At 42.6% G+C, this 21,142-nt stretch overlaps 1 protein-coding gene across 2 annotated transcripts in view; it reads right to left on the reverse strand.

The window, feature by feature from the left end:
• Positions 1 to 21,142, reverse strand: part of OSBPL10 (oxysterol binding protein like 10) — a 745,381-nt gene that overhangs the window by 183,328 nt on the left and 540,911 nt on the right. For both annotated transcript variants that reach the window (XM_082258274.1, XM_082258273.1), the window contains one exon: positions 7,021 to 7,501. In XM_082258274.1, the coding sequence (XP_082114400.1) occupies positions 7,021 to 7,501 (481 nt within the window). The remainder of the gene's footprint in view (positions 1 to 7,020; positions 7,502 to 21,142) is intronic.

Genomic DNA, 21,142 nt, shown 5'->3' on the forward strand with positions numbered 1-21,142 from the left:
ATCACCTCTGCTCTTTTCATTTTTTGCGATATAAATAAAAAATGCGAAAATTTTGCGAAAAAATTGATATTTTCTACTTTGACAGTTAAAAAATATCCAATATATTCAATTTTTGTCATATATTTAGGCCAAAATGTATTTAGCTACATGTCTTTGACAAAAAAATTCTGAATGAGCGTATTTTTAAGACCGGAAGATTTTACCCCATTCCCGACCAGGCAATATTTTACGATTCGCCACTGCGTTACTTTAATGGACAATTGCGAGGTCGTGCACCCAAACTAAATTTATGTCCTTTCTTTCCCCACAAATACAGCTTTCTTTTGGTGGTATTTGATCACCTGTGCGATTTTTAATTTTTGAAAAAAAGAGCGACAATTTTGAAAAAAATATTTTTTACATTCTGATATATAACATTCCCAAAAAAAAATTAAAAATAATTTTTTTTTAACATTTTAGGCCAATTTGTTTTCTGTTACATATCTTTGGTATTCACATTACCACCATCTAGAGGGTATGTGAGGAGGTGCAAGTTAGCTACCAAAAGGGGCTGTAATTGATTTAGTTGCAATTTGGTCTCATGGTCTCTATATATTCGTCAATCCCCATAGAATCAGGGAATCGTGAACGTAGACCTGTTTTGCCCCTAAAATGTATATATTTGTGTAATGTAAAAGAAGAAAACCAAAAATGAAATAAAATATACTGTCTAGAGCTTAAAAATGAATAAATAAAAACAATAGCCCTGTATTATGAAGCACACCCACAACTAGAAAATCCAGATGTAGTGCCTCCTCATATATCTATCATAGTTCTGTCATGGGCACATAAAAACCGGACAAAAGAGGAATGTACTAATAAATTATAGGCATGTGTACATATTGCAATCTCCAATATTACTAGATACTAAAAAACATAAAATAGATAAAAGCCATCAGAGTATAAATAAATGGTTGATGTGGTACGTAAATATGTACAAAGGGTGCTTGATATGAATATATTAAAATATTAGTGAGCTGGTAGGTGAACTATGTATCATACTATATTGTGTATATGCTGTTATTGAAAAAAAAAGGAGAAAACATATCCTGCTCTGTCAAATTGTATGTTGGAAGAGAAGTTTAACTACCAAAGGCATCCATATAAAGGGGATATGTGATGGAAAAATAAAAATAAAGTACTAGCCTCCTCTCAGTTCAGCAACCTCTAATAATTGCTTATAAAACAATTTGTATCAAAATCTATGTTCAATCCTCTCGGCACTAAAGTTTGGAGCTCATAAATCCATCTTGATTCGTTTTGACTTAAAACCTTCACTTTATTACTTCCTCTCCAATGTTTTTATATGCCTCTACTCGCCAGAACTGTGGCAATGTTGGGTCCTTGTTGTGGTATTTTGTAAAGTGTTTAGACAAGTTATGCCTTGTAGAGCTTTTGCTTATATTCTGGACATGCTCTTTTATCCTTACTCTAAGGGGTCTCTTTGTCCTTCCTACATATTGTTTAGAACATGGACATTGCAAGATGAATACTACCCCCGACCCCCCCCCCCCATGTTACAAGTAATGCATTCATTGATATTATATTTCTTTCCAGTTGATATCCCTGTGAATTTTTTCCTCTTGAGTTGTTTTTTTCAGCGTTCTGGTGCATGCATAGCATCTTCTGCATGGATAAAACCTTTCCCTTTAAAGAAGGTGTATTGTCTTCTCTCCGGGGGATTGATTATACTTTTTACTATTTTATACCTGTTTAAGGGTGCTTTTTATAAATGAACTGTGTTTTTTTAGGTAGTACTCCCCTCAGATGTTTATCTGTCCTTAGAATTGGCCAGTGCTTTTTAATGATATTTTCTACTTTTCTATGTTGGACATTGTAATTCAAAATAATTGGTAAATTAATACCCATATTTTCTTCTTTCATTGTATCTTCAATTAGAGAACTTCTATTCATATTGCCTACTTCAATGATCTTCTGCTGGATGAATGAGTGTTGAGTAATTTTGAGGGGACAGCAAATTTACATTGTTATACAAGCTGTACACTCACTACTTTACATTGTAGCAAAGTGTCATTTCTTTAGTGGTGTCACATGAAAAGATATAATAAAATATTTACAAGAGGGGTGTACTCACTTTTGTGAGATACTGTATATATATATATATATATATCATTTATTAATGAGGAGTTGACTTCCAAAGGATTTTGAGTGTATCTGTGGCAATTTATGCCATAGAACCAAAAGAGCTATTGTGAAGTCCGGAGGTACTGATCTTGGATGAGAAGACCTGGCTTGCAATTGGTGTGCCAATTCATCCTAAAAGTGTTCAGCAGGGCAAAGTCAGGGTTCTGTGTGTGCCACTCGAGTTCCTCCACACCAAAATCTATCTCTTCATAGACCGGTCTTTATGCACAGGGGCACAGTCATGCTGGAACAAAAAAAAGGGCCTTTCCAAGGGGCCTGCTACAAGTTTGGAAGTGCACAATTGTATTTATTGTATTGTATTTGTAATTAATAGCACTTACAGAAGCTTGCCCTTGCAAAACAACTGAACTCAATAAATTGGAGGGATAACCACATACGTTTGGTTATATAGTGTACATAATGCATGGAAATGCAAGTAGGAGAAGAATGGACTCAAAGTGGAGAGCAGGTAAAAATGTAGCTGCCATGGCAGATGTATGAAAACTGAAAGTGGAGAGGTAGTTATGTTTGCAAAAAATTATAGATCCAACTGACTGTTGTAAGCCTGTGATGTGTCATAGAGATGAGTCAGATCAATATAATATTTAAAAGCCACAGTGGTTCTTGGTTTCAATGATGGTATTAACATTTATTGTTTATTTTTTGCCTCAGGTTGAGTTTTAAATTTTCTTTTCTTTTCCCTACTGTTATGAAATTAGTAATCAATACCACATTTATAATGACTTTGATAGTTAAAAATAATAAAAACCAATGCTACGGGTTTTGTTGTTTATCGTGATGTTTACACATAGGACAGAGCACTACTGGAGACTAACGGCTGCCATTCTTAATTACATGATTATGTTTCTAAATACAGTAGGTTCAGTGAATGTTTGGTTTTCTCTATATAGAAAATGTTATGTTTGACAAGGTAATTTTAACAGTAAAGTATTGCCCTAAATATTGTGTTACACTAATTGAAATTGATTTTGCAGAAGCAAAAATATTAGACATCATCATTGTCATTAATGTTACATAGTTAATCAGGTTGAAAAAAGTCCATCTAGCTCAACCAATAAAAACAAAAAACAGTAAAGAAAACCCAACCATACAATCCTATATACACAATCCTATACCCGCAGTTGATCCAGAGGAAGGCGAAAAACCCCAGCAAAGCATGATCCATTCCTGATCCCCAGAGAGGCAATAGGATATTCCCTAAATCAACTTTACCTATAAATAATAGTATCCAGTTATATTATTTACACCTAGGAAAGAATCCAGGCTTTTTTTAAAGCAATCTAGTGAGCTGGCCAGAACCACCTCTGGAGGGAGTCTATTCCACATTTCCACAGCTCTTACTGTGTGGAAACCTTTCTGTATTTGGAGACGAAATCACTTTTCCCCTAGATTTAAAGAGTGCCCCCTTGTCCTCTGTGATGACCTTAAATTGAATAACTCAACACCAAGTTCACTACATAGTAATGGTAATCCGTACCTTCAAAATGACATATTTTGCTTTGATAAATGTTTAGGGGACAGTTCATCTGAAACAGATATTTTTATTTACAGACTGGCTTTTTATAATTCTCAAAGACTCCAGTAGTGAGATGTCTGCAGGAGACTCCAGGTCTTTGCACCTGCCGCAGACCAGACGGGTGGTTTTTATTCTACCTGTGGGACTGCAAAGATAGTGCCAGACAAGTGAGATTTTATCGCTCTGTGGGCAGAGCCAGAAACCTTTGCTGGGAGTTCTTACTGTAGGAGTCCTACAGAGAAGTTAGTGAATATTCTAGTCAGTAAGTATGAGATAGTTTTGCAACTCTACAAAATATTGTAGTAACAGTTCTGTACAATTTCATTATATATACATATTTGACATATACTGTTAAAATACATGTTAAAAAGGGATTAGGTTACCCAGGATTCTCAACTAGGCAGGTTGAGGGACTTCAGGAGGCTTATTTCATTTGGAGGAACCTGGCTTTGCAGTTTCCTCAGTGGTTGGTAAAACCCGGTTTGGGACCCGGTGCCCTGAGATTTCATAGAGAATCGGAAGAGAAGAAATTTCCAAACCTGGGACCAGGTTTTACAGGCCACACTGGTGACACAGGTGTACACATCTGTTATACAACGGGACCTGACGGTAGATCGGGGCTCCACCCTCCTGAGGAGTCAGTGTGGCTACAAGGGAGCAGTCAGCAGTGTGCATGTCTGCATAGTGCAGCCTGATAAACAGACTGAGGGCCCCAGCCTGAGGGGAGCAACAGGGAGCTACCAGAAAGAGGGCTGACAGAAGTACATAAACACAGGGACTCTGTGTTAGATGGTCAGGAGAACCGGTGCATAAGGCCTGAGCAGCACTGCTGATAAATAGAGCCAGGAGGCTGAATATTACTATTTTTTAATGTTGACGGTATAAATTAGGGAGCATCAATACTCGCTCAAATGCTCGATACCGAAACCAATACTTTGTGGTGTGATTGCGCCAATACAAAATAAATGGGTGTAAATTGCACTGCAAAGAATAACATGCGATTCGAACAGGAATGCGGTGCAATTCCTGTCTGAATCAGATGCAATTTCCCCCACTGCTGCTGCTGTGTGTGTATGTATGTATGTATGTATGTATAGAAAGCGATTAAAGCGCCATCTCATGGGCAGTTTAAAAAAATGGCAGAACTCACAGTACATATCTGGCCACATGCAAAATAATCGACATAGTTGTCCTGGTCCGTCGATGATAGCAAACCACGGCCGCTGGACATGCTCACTGGGCTGGAGATGTAGAGGCGGTCCGCCCCGAAGCTGACATCACTTCTGCCCTTTACCCATGTGGTTCCGGAACTTCTCCTCGAGCCCTGTGAGCACCTCCAGTGGCCCTGATTTTCTACCATCGGCCGACCTGAGACACCTATGTAGAATATTTTGCATGTGGCCAGATATGTATTGTGAGTTCTGACATTTTTTAAACTGCCCACTAGATGGCAATTTTCCCTTCTGTACACACACACACAGGAGCAGTGGGGGAAGTAGCATGCGCTTTGGACAGAAATCGAACCACATTCCTGTTCAAATCGCATGCAATTCTTTGCAGTGTGATCTGCGGCAATTTTTTTTTATCAACGCAAACCCTACCGCAAAGTATCAGTACTCGGTATCGCCGAGTACTTGACCAAAAGTATCGGTACTCATGCTCGCCGATAAAAAAATTGGTATCAGTGCAACCCTAGCGTGTGCCCCTGTAGGAAAGCCATTTGTTCTGTTTGACTTTTTTGTTTAGGGCCGACAAGCCCTTAAACATCATATCTGGTGGGGACTGTACTCAGTGGTGAGTGTTTCACTTGAGCTAAACAATCCCTAAACACCACAAAATATACACATTAATCAAGAGATCATCATTGCTGAATTGTCCAAAAAAAAAATATGCTTTCCTATTATTTCAGATACAGGATGGCATAAAGGAGACCCAGAACACTGCCTTCACATTTCAAAAACATCTGTAAGGTTAGGTTCACACCTATGCATTTTGCAGTGTGTTTTCAGTTTTGCAAAAACCCACTACAGTCCATTTAACACAATTTCCTATGGGTCAAGTTAAAATCTGTGCATTTTCAACCAATAAGTTTCTTTCCAAGAAGCTTGCCCAGGGACTTTTTTGCCCGCAGCAGTTTGCGTTTTTGGTGCCATAGACTAATGAAAATGAATCAAAAAGGAAGTGTTCGTGTTTTTGATGCGTTTCAGCTGGGTTTTTGCTGGTTTCTCCAGCATGACAACAGACACCTCTCAAAAACGCAAAATGCATCAAAAACACATAAAAAAGGCGTGAGAAAATGAAAAACGCACTGGGAAAATGCAACATCTGCAACCTGCATAGGTGTAAATGTAGACTAAATAGTTTTCCTTTCTGTCAGAGGGTATTAACTAAAATATACATATGTAAACTTTTTACCTAAAAAAAAAAACCAATATTTAATTCCGATTAGCCAGTCTTTTAATTCAGATACACATGCCAAATCTCACACAGGCAGACTAAACTATAAAGAGTATGGCTTTTAGAAAAAAAAAGAAAATTATTATACTCACCTAGGTGGATGCAGCATCAATCTGATACTGCATCTGTCCCCCGCCGGCTCTGCATTGAGAACTGAGCAATCAAACACCCCTGATCGCTCAGTTCTCCAGTTTGCTCTGAGCACAGAGCTGTGACTGTCAGTCAGCGGCCCTCTGCTCTCCCCTCCAGCACTCAGTGGAGCGATAAGCTTTTGACGGGAGGGGCTGGCTCAGGCTTTCAGCAGATTGCTGGGAGGATGGGGCAGCTGCCAGTTCAGATTTCTGGGTCTGGGTTTTTTAAGAGCCTGGACTGGTTCTGTGACATCGGCCAACAGCGGGAGTCATAGGAGTGCAGAACGAACTGCATTCCTGTGATCCATAGGAGAAGTACAGCCAAAAAGCTTTGGCTATACTTCTCCTTTAAGCAATACAGCCTACAACTGGGCCACAAAGGCATAGCAAAACATTAATGACATCATCCCTTTCCCAGAGTTTTGTTGGGCAGGGGATCATAGAAGAATGATCGCAAGACAGGTTCAGGTATTTATTATTTTTAATGAGGACATGATTGGATTAAACAGTGTTTATTCATGTCTGCCCGGAGCTCATCTTAAAATCCATCCAGAAAAGGAGATAAATTGGCTTATTTATGTATACTAAGGACATAATTTACTTTTGTTAAATAAATAGAAGCGAGGAATGAATGAAAAAATTAAATATTTAAAAAAATATGTATATAAAATATGTTTATAAACAATCAGCATCAGTGATAATGTTACATACCTTCTCCGACCATTGACACTCCAATGGACATTCCCAGGAATTTGCTTTTGGTCCATATATGTGTGTTAACGCACATCTTCTTCTCTTTGCATTCACAGTAAAAACAAGACACAGGTGGATGGTGAGACACTTGTTCAGCGACAAACCGCACTTTGTACGACTCATTGGTAGATTCCTGGACTATATCAGTTTCTTTGGCTTTTTCACAGGCACTCTGAGTTCTGCAAGGCTTCACCTTTTCTTTGGGAACATCCCAGCTGCAATGAAACGTTTCACCTATAATTGGGTTATAAGGCTTCTTGGCAACTGCTCCTCTGCGGCCTTCATGGAAGGCAGTTAGGTAATATTCCACAAAGCTAATCATTCGCTCTTCAGGGGTAGTGCCAGCTGCGATGGATAAGAAAAGATCGGGATGGGCCATGAAATTTGCATACATCTCCAGAAGGGATCTTTTCTCCAAAATAAAGGTTGGAAGCACTACCTGTCATAGAAGTAGAAAGCATAAAAAGTTTCTTCAGATGGTAGAGTTTTGACAATAAAAAATAATAATTAACCAAAAGGTATTAGGTAAACAAGATTAAAGTAAACAAGAAACAAGGTAAAGGTAAACAAAATTTACAGTGCAGACTGCGAGCCAGGCCTTTTCGCCCCAAAATCAGTGTCTGACCTCACAAATGTGCTTCTGGAAGAACGGTTAAAAAATCCCCATAGACACACTCCTAACCTGGTGGACAGCCTTCCCAGAATAGTTGAAGCTGTTATAGCTGCAAAGGGTGGGCCAACTCAATATTGAACACTACAGACTAAGGCTGGGATGCCATTAAAGTTCATGTGTGTGTAAAGGCAGGCGTCCTAATACTTTTGGTAATATAGTGTGTATACATACACACACACTGATCAGTCATAACATAACTGATTATCTGATTATTTCGTATATATTTTCTATAAAGTTGATGTGTTCAAAGTAGAAAAATAGGTAAGCATAAGGATTTGAGCAATTTTGACAAGGGCCAAATTGTAATGGCTACATGATTTATACAGAGCAACTCCAAAACTGAAGCTCTTTTGGGATGTTCCCAACCTATAGTGGTCAGGATCTACCAAAAGTGGTCCAAGGAAGGAAATACAGTGAACCAGGGACAGGGCCATGGGTGGCAAAGGCTCATTAATGCACGTTGGGAGCAAAAGCTTGCTTGTGTAGTCCTATCCAACAGAACAGCTACTGTATCTATGTATTTATTGCGTTTGAGGCTGCGCAGCTACAGATTGGTCAGGGTGCCTACAATGACCCATGTCCACAGCTAAAAGCTCCTACAATGGGCATGTGAGCATCAGATTTAGACTGCAGAGCAATGGAAGAAGGGGGCCTAGTCTGATGAATTCAAGAATGATTTGTCAAACGCAAGTTTAAGGTGTTGACTTTGCCTCCAAATTCTCCAGATCTTAAACCAATCGAGCATCTGTGGGATGTGCTGGAAAAACAAGTTGGATGGAGGCCCCAACTTGCAACTTACAGGACTTAAAGGATCTGCTACTGGTGGCTTGGTGCCAGATACCTTCCAAGGCCTAGCGGAGCCCATGACCCAACAGGTTAATCACTTGCTGACCGTATCACTTAGATACACGGCGGCGATCCAGCACTTCTGGGCTGGGGGTGTGCACGTGCGCCAGCAGTGGCCCGCTTCTGTTGTGATTATATACAGTGGGAGCTGATCGACGGGTACTGCTGACTCGATGTCCACCGGCACCCGGTGATCGTTCATTATCATTACACAGTCAGAACGGAAGTCTGCCTATGTGATCACGGCAGATTGCCTTTCGTCAGTAGGGAAGACGTTGATCCAAAGCAGGAACATGGATCAATGCAGTCCCTTTAACAGCATCTCCCCCACAGTACACAAGCACTGGCTAGAAACACATTTAACCCTTTGATTGCCCCTGGTGTTAACCCCTTCCCAGCCAGTCCTGCTACAGGTCGCTGATCGTCGCCATTACTAGTACAAAAAAAAGAAAAGAGAAAAAAAATTAATAAAAATATACCATAGTTTGTAGACGCTATATCTTTTTCCGCAAATCAATAAATATATGCTTATTGGGATTTTTTCTTTATCAAAAGCATGTAGCAGAATGCATATTGGCCTGAATTGATGAAAAAATTAAATTTTTCCAATTTTTTTTTTTTTGGCTTGTATAATAGATAATGGAAAGTAAAAAATGTTGTTCCATTTTTTTAAAATGTCGGTCTTTTTTTTGTTTATAGTGCAAAAAATAAAAACCGCAGAGGTGATCAAATACCACCAAAAGAAAGCTCTATTTATAGGAAAAAAAAGGATACAGTGTTGAACAACGGCGCAATTGTCAGTTAAAATAACGCAGTGCCGTATCGCAAAAAATACACAGGAAAAAGATTTTCAGAGGTAAATTCACTGGCACCGCATCTGTTTAGGAGTATAGGACACAGGAAAAAATGCTCACGTAGGAGCTGGGATTTTTTAGGTGCCAATAGCTGGAGAATGAGTTAAAAATTGAACATGTTTTATTCAATTCATTAAAAATTAGTTTTTAAACAAAACAAATAAAGACCTCAATATTAAAATCACTCCTTTTATTCTGGAAAGTAGTCAGCATGGTCAAAGGTTGGTAAACTTCTATCTAGGGTGACAATCCCAACATGTTTCGCCGACGACTTTGGCTTCAACTTTGGGGATATTTTGTTATCACACCACTGTGTGCTAGGACACAGACCAATCATCCAGATTTCCACTTGTTTATGGGGTAGGATAAATTAAACGTCAGACTAGTTCAGACAGAAATCCACAAGTTGGTTATAGGGCAAGGCAATTATGTGCAGTTGTTGTTTTCATCACAGAACCACTCCCCAAATCCACTCACAAAACGCCAATAAAGGAAAAAGGGATGAATCACCACTAAAGCCTCCAATACTGAATCAGCGTGACTGATGTGTGTCACCGCTTCCCCGCGATCTCCACCAACTGGTGGATTTCTGTCTGAACTAATGTGACTTAAGTTTAGTTGATCCTACCCCATAAACAAGTGGAAATCTTGATGATTAGTCTGTGTTCTAACGCACAGTGATGTGATAAAAAAACATCCCCTGAAGAAGCCGAAGTCGTCAGGGAAACATGTTGGGATTGTCACCCTAGAAGTTTCACCAATCTTTGACCATGCTGACTACTCTCCAGAATACTATGAGGGAGTGATTTTAATATTGATGTCTTTATTTGTTTTGTTTAAAAACAAATTTTTACTGAGATCAATAAAACATGTTTAATTTTTAACTCATTCCCCAGTTATTAGCACCTAAAAAATCCCAGCTTCTACAGGAGCATTTTTTCCTGTGTCCTATAATCGCAAAAAATAGCCTGACTGTGAAGGGGGTAAATCTTCCGGCGGTCAAGTGGTTACAATGTGTGGTTATAATGTCACGGCTGATCATTTTATATACCTTTTTTTTATGAATAACCTACCCAAAATGAGCTTTTACAGAAAATAGCCTATGCAGTCAGGGGCTGCAGTAGGAATTGAAAGAATGTGCAGTTTTGTAAAAGCTCGTTATACCATTATACTAGTTGGCCATTTGAGCCCCCCCCTATAAGCCTGGCTGAAAAAATTCCCAGTCAGTAATGCTCATTTACTGTTGTGTTGTCAGGATGCAAAGCCATTGGTTTTCACGCCTGTAATGCTAGGAGTGAGTGTCCAATGGTTTTCATTCGCTAGCAGCAAGGTAGGAATTACTAACTGGCATATTTTTAGCCAGGTTTATGGGGAGTCCCAAAATGTCCTACAGTTATAACAATATAATTATTAAACATTTTACAAAGCTGCACAGCTTTTTATTATCTACTGGGGCCCCTTGACATCATAGGTTATTTTCTGGAAAGGGTGAACTTAGACTTTAAAGTGGTTCTAAAGGCTGAGTGTTTCTATGCATAGGTAAAAAAAAACCTTCTCTGTGCAGCAGCCTCCCCCCCCCTCCCCATACTTACCTGAGCTCCCTCTCGCTTTAACAATGTGCATGTCCCTTGGCTCTCCAGGGACTCGCCTATTTCATTTGCTGAGACAGCAATGGGAGAAATTGGCTCCTGCTGCTGTCAATTACAGCTAGACAGCCAATGAGGAGAGAGAGGAGGGGGCCAAGCCGGGGCTCTCTGTCTGAATGGACAGGCAGAGCAGCTTGGGTGGGTGCCCCATAGTAAGCTGCTGGCTCTGAGGGGATATGAGAGAGCGGCCAGGAGCAGCGGCGGGGGTCCTGAGAAGAGGATCAGGGATGCTTTGTGCAAAACCACTGCTCATAGCAGGTAAGTGTGACATGTTTGTTATTTTTAAAAAAAGAATGCCTTTAATATCACCTTAAAGGAGTTGTATAGTTAGAATGTATTTTTATCTTAATGCATTTTATGCATTAGGATAAAAAGCCTTCTGTTTGTAGCAGCCTCCCCAGCACCCCCTAATACTTATCTGAGCCCTATCTCTATCCAGCAATGTCCATGAGTCCCTCGGACTCCCTCCTGAATGGCTGAGACACAGCAGCGCTGCCATTGGCTCCCGCTGCTGTCAAAGTCAGTTAGCAAATCCGCAGACAGAGGGGGCAGGGCCGAGGGGCAGCTCTGTGTCTGAATAGACACACACAGCTGCAGCTCGGCTTGGGTGCTCCCATAGCAAGCTGGAGATCTTTGTGCTCTGCAGGGGGGTATCTTTATGTCAATGTGTTCTTCCTCTTAAATCTTCTCTCTGCATAGAGAAAGACTGGTACTGGTATACTGGGACATAGGTTTGTCTTATAAATAAAACCAGAGAAATGTGGATGACCTCTCTCTGGACACTAACTGGTTACATTTCTTAGTTGAAAATAATGCATCTCCATTTTTTCTACAAGGCAATCACAAGGAAATGTAAGTACAACTGAATCCTGCCGCAGAGCGCTAATACTGTTTGCGGAATTGTGTGAACCGATCATTATCAGTCTACTAAAATAAACTGACAAAGAGCTATATATGCTACTTGCCAATCAGAAACCTTTCTATTAATGGCTGTAATCTGTTATATTTTCCGTAAGTCTTTTTTGGATTCCTTCACACAAAGCACTGAGCCAAGATTGAAACATTTTTTCCTCTGGGAGTTGAAATGCTATCTCTTTTTATAATCACAAAGAAGAAGAAAATCCTTGTAAAATTCTCTACTATAGGAACTTGTTCATTATCAGTCATGCGGCTGATTTACATTCAGCAGGTTCACATTCATATCTACTTAAATGTTATGCATTAAAATGAATCTGCTGGATTTAATGACATGCTATATGAACTAAATAGTTTCTCATTTCTGCATTTGATTAACAAAAGAGCAGCACTGAATACCTTATTCAAAACATGAGAGATGAGATCCACCCATCCATTTTTCGTCCTGGCAGGCAAAGCGTTAATCTTTTGCTACCCACTCATCACTCGTGGCAACTTCCAGTCAATTTTTCTATAGCAAGGTTTAATCATGAAATTCAGTCGAAGAGCGAGCATTGAAAACCCCTTAAATATAGTATCTCTAGCAATTAAAAAATATGAATAAGGGTGGCTATGGGTAACTATAGACAGCCTGATAATTACTAGCGAGTCTGAGCAGTTATTTGGTTGTTTCAGGGTGATAACAAGCCTAAAGGGTGATAACAAGCATCATTGGAAGTTGGAGAGGTGGAACAGAGGAAAGAATCAAAGTACTGTGTATGAGTCAATGCCAGGATTGTCTAATACTGCAGAGGATTCAAGCACTCAGGGAATATGTTTAAAAAGTGGCATATATAAAGTAGCTTTACCCATCTATGGTCACTTTTTAATAATTTAGGATTCATCACTTCCAAACGTCTGTATGCATTATAGCTATCAAACATTCACATAGGGTCTTATATTGGCATCTCAAGTAATAAAACGTGAAATAAGTACTATGGGATCAAGGTGCTGGTTAGTATTTGAGCCAGCACAGGTAAGGCGTACCGACTCACCAATAATGGTGGAGCCCTTCCCTTCAACTCCCGAACACAAAAAGACTGTTGAACAAAATGGTTGGGAAGGGACCCACAAAAGTTCTGGGGGGGAGGAGAATGACAGAAACCGAAGTCTTTCCTTGAATTATAGACTTTATTAATTATCAAAATTGAAAACGGCAAAAATTAAATAAAGCAAACTACACAGAATGGGTTGAAAATAGGACAACGTTGCTGCTAAAAACATGCACACCCGGGTTCACAGTCAAACCACATATGCAGTGTCTACGGTTTAGATACAGTTTAGCACATGAATGCTGGGGATCAGGTTGCAGTGAGTATCAGGAAACCTCAGTGATGTCAGCCAAGATACGGCTACACAATGCACTCTTCTGACCTCGCTATGTTACCAGTGATCAGCCAATGATGGCTGTTAAACACAAAGTATCATACATGTAAATCCCAACACCAGGAATTTTGTTGTTGAAGGAGCATTAAATACACTTTCTTGTTGTGTGTAGTCTAGCTTAACTAGGAGTGCCGTCTGCGTCAATGAAGATGTGTTCCCCCGAGCAGGAGTTAGGTCATGTATCTGATGAATGAATACAGTCTTTAGAAGACACCTAGTCGGTGTATGTTGATATGCTGGTTATCAGATACTGTATAATCCAAGAGGGGCATAACTAGATAATGTCTTGTGTGCAGGGCTGCTGTTAGAAATCACAGGGCCCCATACAGCCTACTTGACAGGGCCCCCCTTTCCCAGCCGAAAGTGACTGAAGACAGAGTAGATTTATCAGTTCTTTTATCTGAAGCCTCAGCAGCACAGATTAATAAATAAGGAAACACTCTGAGGCTTCCTGCTTATTCACAAACTATGGCATAGTAAACACAGTTTAGTAAGCTTCAGTGATGAATGGACACAGGAGTGATTGGTACTCATCACTCACTGTGTCCATTCAGGAAAGGAAGGGGCCAGTAAATGACATTCACTGGCCCCTTCGCCCATTCTTTATCCTGGAACATCTCCCTTTGAGCCCGCAGTAGCTGCCAGTGGGAGAGAAGGAAAGCCAGAAGTGCTGCGGGAGAAAGGGGTAAATGGAGAGCCTGGACAGCAGATGTTAGAGGCACATGTGCTAGGACAAATCCCTCTGCAGTGCAGCCAGAGGGAGAAAGAGAAGGAGAATCTGGCAATGCTGCAGGAGGAGGCAGAAGAGGAATGGTGTCTGCAATAGGACAGTACCCCTGGCCCTCCTGCTTAGCAGGTGCCTGGGTCCAAGTTTTGAAATGATGGTGCCTGGGCCCAGTACAGGGGCCCTGCTTGTGTGTGTGGGTTTTGCATTTTATTTACCAATTTTGAGAAAGTGGCTGACCTCATCTAAAGTTCCATGACCTTTGCTATTTAGTCTGTATACATATTTAGGGATTGAGGCTTGTCACTGTGGATGCTTTGAGTCACTATGTTTTTTCACGTAAGCAGGAAGACTGAGAAAATAGCAAAATGTTATGGCCCCACCAGAGCACGACACCCAACACTTACAGCATATTAATTCAGAGAGGCACTGATATTACAGTCAGCGCTGCTCCCTGCATCATCTAGGCCTGACCACCCCAGGAAGATGAAGACCAAACTCAACTCTCTCTTCATTCATTTGAGGTGTAGCATTCTTATGCTGCCACTGCTGAGAATTACTGTAGTAGTCACTGCCACTACAGCGATCACCTCTGTCTTACAGGCAAATGCACCATTAACAGAGCACCTTTCATTTTTCTCAATGAATGCAAAGTGTTCTCTGATTGGATGTGGGGGAGAATGTAACATCACCACAAACCTCTGCATCATGTCCAATCAGAGAATGCCTTGCAGTCATTAATTCTGGAGATTGCGGCAATCACTGTAGTAGTGGTGAGTACTACAGTGATTTTGTACTTACACAGCAGTTCTGCAGGTTTGGCATATGCATAGTTACAATATCGGTCCAATGTAACTATGCAAAAAATCCATTACTTGAGTTCAGCTAAACACAAACCCTTAAAATCATATTATCCCTAATATTACTGTATTATTAGAATGGCAGTGTGTTTGGTTTTTTTGGTTGAAATAAAATCTCTGAGTATTTTTTATAAGTGGGGCTATAGTGCCAGGAGCTGCTGGCAGTTTAGCAGTCTGCCTGCTTGTTTTCTGAGCCAGGATTGTGTACCACAGACAGAACAGAAACACTGAGTTCTGTCCAAGTTACAATGATCTCCATTTCTCGAAGAGCAACAGACTTCTGGCACAATCTTGATGATATATGTATGACATTTACTCTCGATTGCTCGCACAGATACTGCTGGCCAGTAACTTTCCTGATCCAGCAATCGCTTTAGATTCCCTATTCAGATTCACACAGGAAAGTTCTATTTTGAGTCCATTCAAGGTTCTTAATTTTACTAAAGTATAGATAGATTTGTTGTAATACGTGGGGATATATAGAAGTGCCTGCATCCCTGTTCACTAAATAGTGTGTACAAAGACCCTCTGGTGGGATTTTTTAGGGCATAAACTCCAAAATGGTTTTAAAAATTAACGATATACTTTATTAACGTATAGACAAAAAAACATTCAAACTGTCAGAGACTTCCTATGACAGAAAGAAACCCAACGCATTTCGAAAACTTAATCTTTCTTCTTTGGGCTTGGTGGTCTATAAATGTAGAAATAGTGTAATTAGACAAAATGTAAGTATTTTAGTATAGGATAAGAGCATTGTGTAGTTCATAAAATACTGACCCTGTAAACATCAGCAGAGAATTTGAAAAACCGCATAATTTAAAAGCACAAAATTGCCTGCTGCTGCATACTACAGATGATCCAACCACTGGGAGCACTGAGACCTGAGTCACTCCACCCACAAGGGATTAAAGAGATCACCTGATGGCAGCAGTGCCTTCGAAGGCCCAATCTGCCAATAGTAAAAAGGAAGGTAGGAAAGCATATTGCAAGGTTGGTAATCAATAGGTGCCCCAGTCTATAAGGGTGCCTTTGCATATCTAGTGCCTACCTGAATTAAACCTTCAACCCCAAATAATGTGAAGCCTAGACAGGGCAGAAGTATGTAAGCGGAAAATTGCAACCAGCTGGGGATCTTACAGCTGAATAGTTCGGATGGACATCTAGAACGCAAGTAATTCAATAAGGTGATCAGGCTATTAGAGTGCCCCTCAAAAGAACATCCTTATGTCTATGGATGAGTTTAAGCAATATGGGCTTACCAGGTATTTGAAATAGAAAAACAAAAGTAATTGTGCGCTACCAATGTAAATTCTATACCGAATTAAAAAAACTGGATTTTTGTTAGAACTTACCATAAACTCCTTTTCTCTGAAGTTCGACAGATGCAGCTCCATCATCTTTAGACCAATGGGTTATGCTCCTCCCACCAGGAATAGGCACTAGGCAGGAAAAAATTTTAACCATGCCTATGCGGCTGTCCCTGCAGGCATAACCCAACACACTCTGCTATCAGCAGTTTAGTTGCAAGCAGTGTTTGAAAGACAAGAAAGCCCCTTCACCCAGAAGTAGAGGAGCGGATGCTGTGCCTGTCGTACTTCAGAGAAAAGGATTTCACGGTAAGTTCTTACAAAAATCGTTTTCTCTATCGTTCATCGACAGACGCAGCTCCATCATCTTTAGACCAATGGGATGTCCCAAAGTAGTATAAACATGATGCAGCCAATCCTTTACGAGGTCCTTCGGTAAGGACCAAAAAGAACGTCTCGACTTTCTACAAGATGGCTAGGAAGCTGTTGTACATTGATCTGCGGATTGCTTTCTTTTATACATGCACTTATAAATCTTGTCCCATTGAATCCGAACCAGACAATCTTATAGACGAGTCGTCCATTGGCTCAGACAAAGCTTTATTGCTCTGAGCTCCAAAATGTTTTTTGGTAGTTTTGACTCTTTCCCAGCACCCCGCCCCAGCCTGGCGTCCGTGGTTACCACTGTCCAAGACAACAGGAGAAAGGACTTGCCCCGGCATAGAGCTGGAGACTGGATTCACCACAACAGAGCAGACTTTGTGTTGTGGCTCAACCCAATCAAAGAGTCCAAGAACTTCGGATCTTTGTTCCATTTTACAAGAATCTCCCTTTGCAAAGGTCTGGTATGAAACTGAGCAAACTGAACCGCCACGATGGTTGATGCCATCAGACCCAAGGCCCGCAGTGAAGACAGATTGTTTGCCAACAGCAACCAAATCGCCCCCCCTGCAATTTTTGCAGCTTGTCCGGAGGGAGGAAAACTGTCGCCAAAGCTGAATCCAGAGTCAGGCCCAGATGATTCAGTCTCAAGGAAGGTATTAGGGCGGATTTCTTGAAATTGATGTTCCAACCGAACTCCTGCAGGGTTTTGACAGTGATCATCAGGTCGCCCATCAAGGTTGAATGGGAGTTCGCTCTCAACAGATCGTCTAGGTACCCCAGTACTGCAATCCTCCGTTGGCTCAGCAATGCCAACAGCTGCTAGCACCTTGGTAAACACCCTGGGAGTGGAGGCGAGACCGAAGGGTAATGCCACAAATTGATAATGCTCTGCTACTATAAAGCGAAGAAATCGCTGGTGACCAGCGTAAATAGGGATGTGTAGATATGTGTCCTTGATATCAATGGAGGCTAAGATGTCTCCCTGGTGCAGTGACGCCACTCCTGTGCGGATGGATTCCATACAAAACTTTTGTACCCGCATGAAACGGTTCCGGGCCTTGAGATCCAGGATTGGACGCACCTTGCCCTCTTTCATGGGCATGGTGAACAGGTTTGAATAAAACCCTTGAAAACATTCCTGAGAAGTAAAACAACCACTCCTTGTGACAGCAAATCTTGCACTGCCTTCCCCGCAAGTCCCTTAACCGGTCTGGAGATAGGTGAAGATTGGACAGGAAGAACCTGTCAGACGGGCGAGATCGGAATTTGATCTTGTACCCTGATTGGATCAATTCATAAACCCATTTGTCCTGAATCAAGGAAGTCCAGGGTTCTGGAAAGAAACAAAGATGTCCCCCAACCCCAGAAGCGGTTGAGGACGCCCCTTCATGCAGACGAGGACTTGTCTGCAGATCCGGACTGGCCGGTCTTAGGTTTGCCCAACCTGCGCCACCAGAATGTTCCCAAAGGTAGTCTTTAAAATAGAACCCGCTATCACGTGTAGATGGCTGGACAAAGTCTCCACCTGTCTATCCACGGGGTCCGCAAAATTTGGAGACTCTTCCACAGGTACCAGAGTCGCTTTATTTAACCTGGATTCCGGGTGATCCACCTTCGGCAGTACAGTCCACCAAGTGGACACTGCAACTGCAAAGGGGTAACGGCGTGCAAAACGCTTCGGCACCACCAGCATGTGCTTAATGCACCGCCATTGTTCATCCACAATATTTTGAAACAATTCCGGTCAAGGGAAAACCTTGCCCCATTTTATGGGATTTGCAGAAGCCAAATGACACCTGTGTACCAGGCGCTGTGGAGTCATCAGCCAATGTTAAAGTTTCCCGTCCTGAAACTATAAGAGAACAAACTCTGCCTCTATCATTAAAAGCCATGTTGCACGCTTGCCCAGCCTGTGGACCTGAAAATGGCCACTAAATGCATTCATATTGGGGATTTATAGAAAATGTCTGCCCATGCAATACAATGGGGGTAGAAACAGCATAATCCACAGCAAGATGGCGGCCCCCCACGGAGCGCCATGCGGTCTCCAGGACCCAACAGTAGGTATCGGAAGGTCCCTAAGCAGGGACCCCATCAGGACAAGCCACCCCCACCTATGCAGCTCCGCAACGGCCGCAATATTACCGCCCCACAAGGTAAAAACCTGCTAGGGGTATACAGGTCTAGTTCTCCCAGAAGCCAGGGGAACGGAGGGAGCCCAGGTGGGTGACACTCCAAAGCAGCTAACCTCCCACCCAGGATGGGGGTGCTGTCAGCCAGGGGGAAGCTGCGACTCAGGGAGTTCCAGGTTGTCGCGTCCCAGCGAGATGGTCCACTCGCAGACTCGTCTCCTCCGTCGGGGCACTGTCGTGGCGAGGCCTTGTTCTGGACTTTACCCTGCTCAGGCTTTCTGGCCAGGCTGGGAGACATTAAGGATCTAGATTATCCAGTGGGAAACCACAGCCGGCTGTTGCTTGTAGTTCCTCTGGATCTTGGTCTGTCAGGAACTAACTTGTGAAAAATAAAAAATAAAATACAAACTAACACAAAATTCCCTATTAACAGCTAAGACCAAAGTCCCAGCAGGGAGCTAGGTCCTATTTCTAAAACTAGGCAGAAACAAACAGATTGCTGATAGCAGAGTGTGTGGGGTTATGCCTGCAGGGACAGCCCCATAGGTGTGGTTACATTTTTTTCCTGCCTAGTGCCTATTCCTGGTAGGAGGAGCATAACCCATTGGTCTAAAGATGATGGAGCTGCATCTGTCGAACGATAGAGAAAACCTAATACAATAATAATGCTCCCTATCATGTCCCGCATTTGACCCTTTTGCTGGGAACTTAGCTGGGCCCCAGTAGGGATTTGATCCAGGGAGTGGGTGGCCTTGGTGGCTTGTAGGAGGTCAGGTAGGGACCCTTCGTCAGCTTCACCTGTGGCGGTAAGGCATATGGCCAGGATGGGCAAGGTCCGGTCATGGTACTCTTTGAGCATGTTTATGTGGACTGTGCGCTGTCGTCGGTCATGATCGTCTAGGCTGAGTACATAACTAGTCTCATCAAGTTTGCGGAGGATTTTATAGGGCCCTTCCCAGACGTGCTGGAGCTTGTTCTAGGGGTGTGGGACAATTAGGAGGACTTGCTGGCCCTCAGTGAACTCCCGCCCATGGGCCCTTCGGTCATACCATGTCTTCTGCCGTGTTTGAGACGCTTGGAGGTGGCTGTGGGCCATGCCAGCCAGCTGGGATAACAGCTCCCGCAGTTCCAGCACATAGGGTACAACCGGAATTCCTGTATCTTCCACCTCCCCTTCCCAATTTTCCCGTAATAAAGTTAAAGGGCCTCGGACCTTCCGTCCGTATAGAAGCTCAAAGGGTGAAAACCCAGTGGATTCTTGCGGCACTTCTCGGTATGCAAACAGAAGATGGGGAAGGAGCTTTTCCCAGTCTGCCTCACTGTCCACAAAGGCTTTCAGCATGCCTTTAAGAGTCCCGTTAAAGCGTTCACAGAGGCCGTTGGTCTGGGGGTGGTCCGAATGGCCTGTACCCCGCATGCGCGCCACAGAGATTGAATTACATCTGACATGAACTGGGTGCCCTGATCAGTCAGAATCTCACTGGGGAACCCCACACGGGAAAAGACGGTGACAAGCGCTTCCGCTACCTTGAGGGCTGAAATGCTGGACAGGGTTACCGCCTCCGGGTAGCGGGTGGCATAGTCCACTATGGTCAGGATATATCTTTTTCCTGACTTACTGGGCCGGGCCAGAGGGCCAATGATGTCCACCGCCACCCTCTGAAAGGGTTCCTCGATGATGGGCATAGGGCGGAGTGGGGCCCTGGGATGGTCCCCAGGCCGCCTCTGCCTTTGACAGATGTCACAGGTCCGACAGAAGTTAGCAACAGACTGAGAGATGCCAGGCCAATAGAATGCTTGGGTTAGTCTTCGTTCTGTTTTTCTCTTCCCCAGGTGTCCAGCTAAGGGAATGTCATGGGCGATTTGGAGCAGCAGGAACCTAAATGGCTGGGGGACAATCAGCTGTTTGGTTGCAGTCCAGGGCTGGTCTGGGCGGTTAGCATCTGTAACACGGTATAGTAGTCCTCGTTCCCAGAGGGTTCGTTCCCCACCCTCCCCGAATGGTCCGGCATCCGCTTGGGCCCGGAATTGGGTCAATGTGGGGTCAGAGTCTAGTTCCTGTTTAAATTTCTCACGGTCCCAGGTCAGGGTGGTATCCTGGTCAGGGTTGGTAACACTCACCGGATCCAGGGCAGAAGGGGAGTCCTGTTGGGCTTTCTTGGCAGACAGGCCATGGCTGGCTTGGCTTCTGGTCACAGCTCCGACGTATTGACACTGTAGCTCTCCTAAATCATTTCCAAGCAGAATGTCCGCAGGTAGTCCAGCCATGATTCCAATTTGGCAGCGCTTTTCCCCAAACCCATAGTCAAGG

This window comes from Pelophylax lessonae, assembly GCF_965119305.1.
Source record: "Pelophylax lessonae genome assembly, chromosome: 5".
Lineage (NCBI taxonomy): Eukaryota > Metazoa > Chordata > Amphibia > Anura > Ranidae > Pelophylax > Pelophylax lessonae.